Here is a 4,662-nt window from a genome sequence, read left to right as displayed (position 1 = left end):
AAAAAAAAAAAACCAGAATATTTTATAGGCTGAAAAAAGTGGTCTCATATTTTCTCAGTTGGCTCATTAGTCTGTAAAACAGACCCAGACAATCTGCTCCATAACAAGCTTCTGCAGGGACTTGTATGATTAGAATAGCCTCATTGTACCATAGCAACAGTCCCCATCTACTATTGTTTTACACTCTTGAAGACTAGAAAAAGAGAGTGATTCATACAGTGTATAAGGAGAGAGCAACATCAAAAACATATTTGAGTCCCTGCCAATACTCAAATGTCTGAGCTTTCTTGAGAATGTTCAGCTGCTTTACACACACTCATGCTCAGTCTGGATAAAATTAAAATACTTATAGAACTGAAATCTGAAATGCTTGCAAAATGCTCAGGTGGAAACTCTGAACTGTATTGTTGGGGTACTTCACTGGAGGAAAATCCTAAAATCTTTTCAGTGCCATATGAAGATAAAAGAAAAACCAAGACAATCTTCTCTAGGAAAAACTGATTGAGCAGTGTGGTTGGACTGGTTGACCTCCAGAGGTCCCTTCCGTCCTCAACTGTTCTGTGATATTTGTTGCTTCATTTGATCCATATGTCCTCTAAAGTCGCTGGCCAGAGAATTCATCCCTATAACTTACATTCAAGCAGACAGCATATCCTTATTATCAGAACTGATATAGATTTGACTTCCTGTCAGATATCCTGATTTGGTAGAGAAAGTTACTTTTCTGTCTCCTACACAGAGATCTCTGAATCTTTTATTTAAAACCAAAGAATCTGGAAAATATCGTTTGAGAAGGTTGAACTGTAAAGTCTCCAAACTACCAGGCTGCAGACAGTTCAGAACAAGGAAGGCAAATTGTAATAATTTTTTTCTTGAGAATGTATTTGTGATGTTGCATGTATTATCAAAGCAGGAATTTGAGACTTGCTTCTGAATTGTCTCAGAAATATAAGGAAAGAGGTTTACTAGGTGCTCTGGCAGGTCACATAGCAGTAGAGCAGTATGTAATTTCCTAGTCTTAAATTAAAACAGTCCATTCCTCCCACCTGACAGATCTCTTATCTTTTATTAGAAGTACATTGGTGTTGGCAAGAATCAAGAAATGTTTTCAGGAATTTCTCAGAATTGCAGAAATTTTATAGTCAATTTTGTCATCATATGTTTCCTAAAGAGAAGTTTATGCTTGTTTCAGGAGGAAATGCTGACATCCATTATCGAGAGTGGTATAAACCTTTAGTGTGGTTCTGGATCCTTGTTGGCCTTGCCTATTTTGCTGCTGTTTTGAGTATGATTGGAGACTGGTTAAGGGTCCTGTCCAAGAAGACAAAAGAAGAGGTATGACTAATATTACAGTGATTTGTCACTTTATAAGAGAGCTCTAATTGCCTGATTCCTTGTTGTCTATAAAAGGACTCTGCTTGACTAGTGCTCAGTATAGCCTCCACTGACAGCCTTTTGTGTTCTCTTAGCTCTGATCTTTAGCTCCTTCATAAAGTGTGGAAAAAAGCAACTGAACAAAGGTAGGTTGTTACACCTCTGTCAGTATTACTGAATACACAGAACACACCAGTAGGTCTGCATTTATTAAGAAGAGAGGCCAGCCTTCACTCTGAAGCGAGTTAGAAAACTGTGATAAAAATTTTAAGTGTTCTCTCTAAAATTAGAGGTGTGTGGATTTTTAAGACATTAGTTGGCTCTGTTAATTAAACAATAATTTGCTTTTAATTCAGGCTCTATACTGATTTTTCCCACCCTTCTCTATGTCAAGGAATATGGTTCTGAATAAAGGTTTAGATTTAGGTCTCTTATTGAGTACTGCATTATTAAAAATTAAGACATTGAGTTGTCAACATCAGGGAAAATGTGGCTCATTTCACTCTGATCATGTTCTCCATGATCCAAAGACAATATTGCTAATGCTCAGAATAAGAGCAGAAGATGAAAGGTAATTATCATACCTCCAAACCTGAAGCCTGTTGACAGAGGGTTAATATAATTTCAATTTTTAATGCAACCTCTTCCTGTATTCCTCAGCAAAGCTAACCTGGCAGAGTTAGCCAAAGAGCAAGAATAACCAAAATTTGGCAGAGTTAATGTTATTTATCATTTATGAAGGCAGTTGTGCAGCCTGAGACTCTGTATATCCTGATGAATAAAAAAGGCTTCACAAAGAGCTGTCAGACTGATGAGCAGCAAGAGAGCTGCAGTGCTTGGCTGTGGCACCCACAGGTTGGAGTCTGAGCTCCCAGGGTGGATAAGCAATACCTGCTACCACAGCTAATCCAGTTCTAAGTAGAGACCATTTCGTCTGGCTTAAGAAACCAAAGATAATACTCTGTGGACTACTGAATGGAGAAACTGAGTTCAGACCATGGCACCCTTTATCTTAGCAGCTGCAGACATTGTACTCCTGAAATTAGTCTTCTTTAGCTGAACTTTAGAAAAGGCCTGTATTGAAAGAGATATTTCTTGATCATTTATCATTTTTCCCCCTTTTCAGAAGAAGTACTTGATTAATACGTCAGTGCTTTACTCTTAGTCATTATTGTGCTCTCAGGTGCAAAGCAGTGAAATGGAACAGCAGTGAGACATTTAAAGACATGCTGATGGTTCTCATGCAGAACACTGATGTGTTTTGAAAATTTTTTCATGAATCAGCGCGCTTATTGATGGCATGAGTGGTAGTATTTGAACAGTTATGTGATGTACGCCTCCATTAGAGTCAGCCAGAACTGTCCAATATTAATTACCCTAGACTGGATGTATCAGCAGGATTTTGGAGTATTTGAAGTTACCCAATACTCTCAACATTATTTGCTTTGTGGCAATGAACAGAACGTTCAGTGGGACTGAACCATGAGCAGTATGGGAAAGTACATTCCTGTACTGCTATACTGGGTGCTGTAATGTTCTAAGGCGTATGACTGTAAAAATATGTGAATAATTCTGCCTCCTCCTGACCATCTACTGCTGACATTATAAATCAGGAATTTTGTTCTTAACCAGAGAGGGATTTGCATGAAGAGCTCTCCCCAAGTAACACAGCTATAAAATGTGTAGGATAGCAAAATATGAAACAGGCAGCCCAGTGATATGCTGCATATGCCATTTACTAGTCACTGGTTGGTAATTTTAAAGCCTGTCTGAGTATAAACACTGTGCTGATGAAAATTGGGCCCAGATGTATGCTTTGGAGTTGAAACTTGTCTCCAATTCTATGCCAGACAAAAAACGTTCTTGTGCTACTGTTCAATAGAAATGAATGTCATTCCATTTTATTTTTGTTGTTTTGTTTTTATTCTTTCCTTTTCTTATTGTGAAGGTTGGAGAAATAAAAGCCCATGCAGCTGAGTGGAAAGCAAACGTGACAGCTGAGTTCAGGGAGACACGGCGGCGGCTCAGCGTGGAGATCCATGACAAACTTCAGAGGGCAGCCACCATCCGGAGCATGGAGCGCCGACGCCTGGGCTTGGACCAGCGAGCCCATTCCTTAGATATGCTGTCTCCAGAGAAGCGATCAGTCTTTACTGCCTTGGAAACAGGACGCTTCAAGGCCTCATCTCAGGAAAGCATCAACAACAGGCCTAACAACCTACGCCTTAAAGGGTCCGATCAACTCCACAAGCATGGGCAAGGGGCATCTGAGGACAACATCATTAACAAATTTGGATCATCTGCTAAAATGACCAAAAGGAAAAACAAAGACCTCAAAAAGACCATCCCTGAGGATGTGCGTAAAATTTATGAGACCTTCCGAAACTACTCCTTGGACGAAGAAAAAAAGGAAGAAGAGACTGAGAAGATGTGTAATTCTGAGAACTCTTCTAGCACTACTGTCCTGACCAACTGCATCCAGCAGCACTCAGACCTGGAGAATGGAGTGATCCCCACTGAAACCAAAGAAAGGGAACATGAAAACAAAGCATTACTTGAAGACAGAAATTAAATGTAAAAGATGCTTGACTTGAATTAACAATGTTAGTGTTTTTATATACATATATATATCGAGACACGTGCCTTATACAGACTCCTTGTTCAGTCTGAATTATATAGCATCGAAGAATATTTCACTGTGCCATAAAGACTCAAGCTTGCTCTGCCAAAACAAATCAGGAACACAGCACTGAAGAATGGCAACAGAAAGCTACGCACATGGAAATTTCAGCCTGTATAAGACTACCAGGGCAAGACACAGAGGAAGAGACGGAACTATGGCAATGCCACCAGAGTACTATGACCACAGCATAATATTAGACAAAGGGTAGTTACATAAGAAGAGCCTTTGAAAGGAATGAAACGGAACGTGTCTTTGTAATGGAGTATGTATTCATCAAGGCTTTCCCTGGTGATTAAAAAGAGGAGAAATGATTGGAGCAAACTAGAAACTTTCAGTAAGGCTTAGTTTACGTTTTGGCACGTGATCCAAGCTAAATTTTTTTCCATTTTTGAACCACATGCATTATCTTTCTAAACTCCAAAAGAATGTCAATGGACGCAGCCACCAGCTGGATGCTGGTTTGAAAAATCAACACAGACATATTCAAGGGTCAGATTACTTTTTTTCATTAAAAAAGGAAAACAAAACAAAACAAACAACTCTGTGGGTATTCATCTTTACCAGTGATGCAGTGATTTAAAAAACAAAAAAAGAAAAAGAAAGAA

The 4,662-nt window shown here is 39.0% G+C and overlaps 1 protein-coding gene and 1 long non-coding RNA gene across 3 annotated transcripts in view; one reads left to right on the top strand and one right to left on the bottom strand.

The window, feature by feature from the left end:
- Positions 1-4,643, top strand: part of KCNK10 (potassium two pore domain channel subfamily K member 10) — a 56,400-nt gene extending 51,757 nt beyond the window's left edge. The window contains exons 6-7 of the mRNA XM_031553637.1: positions 1,193-1,335; positions 3,323-4,643. Of these exons, the coding sequence (XP_031409497.1) occupies positions 1,193-1,335; positions 3,323-3,946 (767 nt within the window). The 3' untranslated portion in view covers positions 3,947-4,643. The remainder of the gene's footprint in view (positions 1-1,192; positions 1,336-3,322) is intronic.
- The window catches only part of LOC116216689, a 60,915-nt gene that overhangs the window by 14,074 nt on the left and 42,179 nt on the right, over positions 1-4,662 (bottom strand). The gene's annotated exons all lie outside the window — the stretch shown is intronic.

Source organism: Meleagris gallopavo, chromosome 5 (genome assembly GCF_000146605.3).
Source record: "Meleagris gallopavo isolate NT-WF06-2002-E0010 breed Aviagen turkey brand Nicholas breeding stock chromosome 5, Turkey_5.1, whole genome shotgun sequence".
Lineage (NCBI taxonomy): Eukaryota > Metazoa > Chordata > Aves > Galliformes > Phasianidae > Meleagris > Meleagris gallopavo.
The sequence above is the reverse complement of the archived record's forward strand: the minus strand, read 5'-3'. Positions and strand labels throughout refer to the sequence as shown.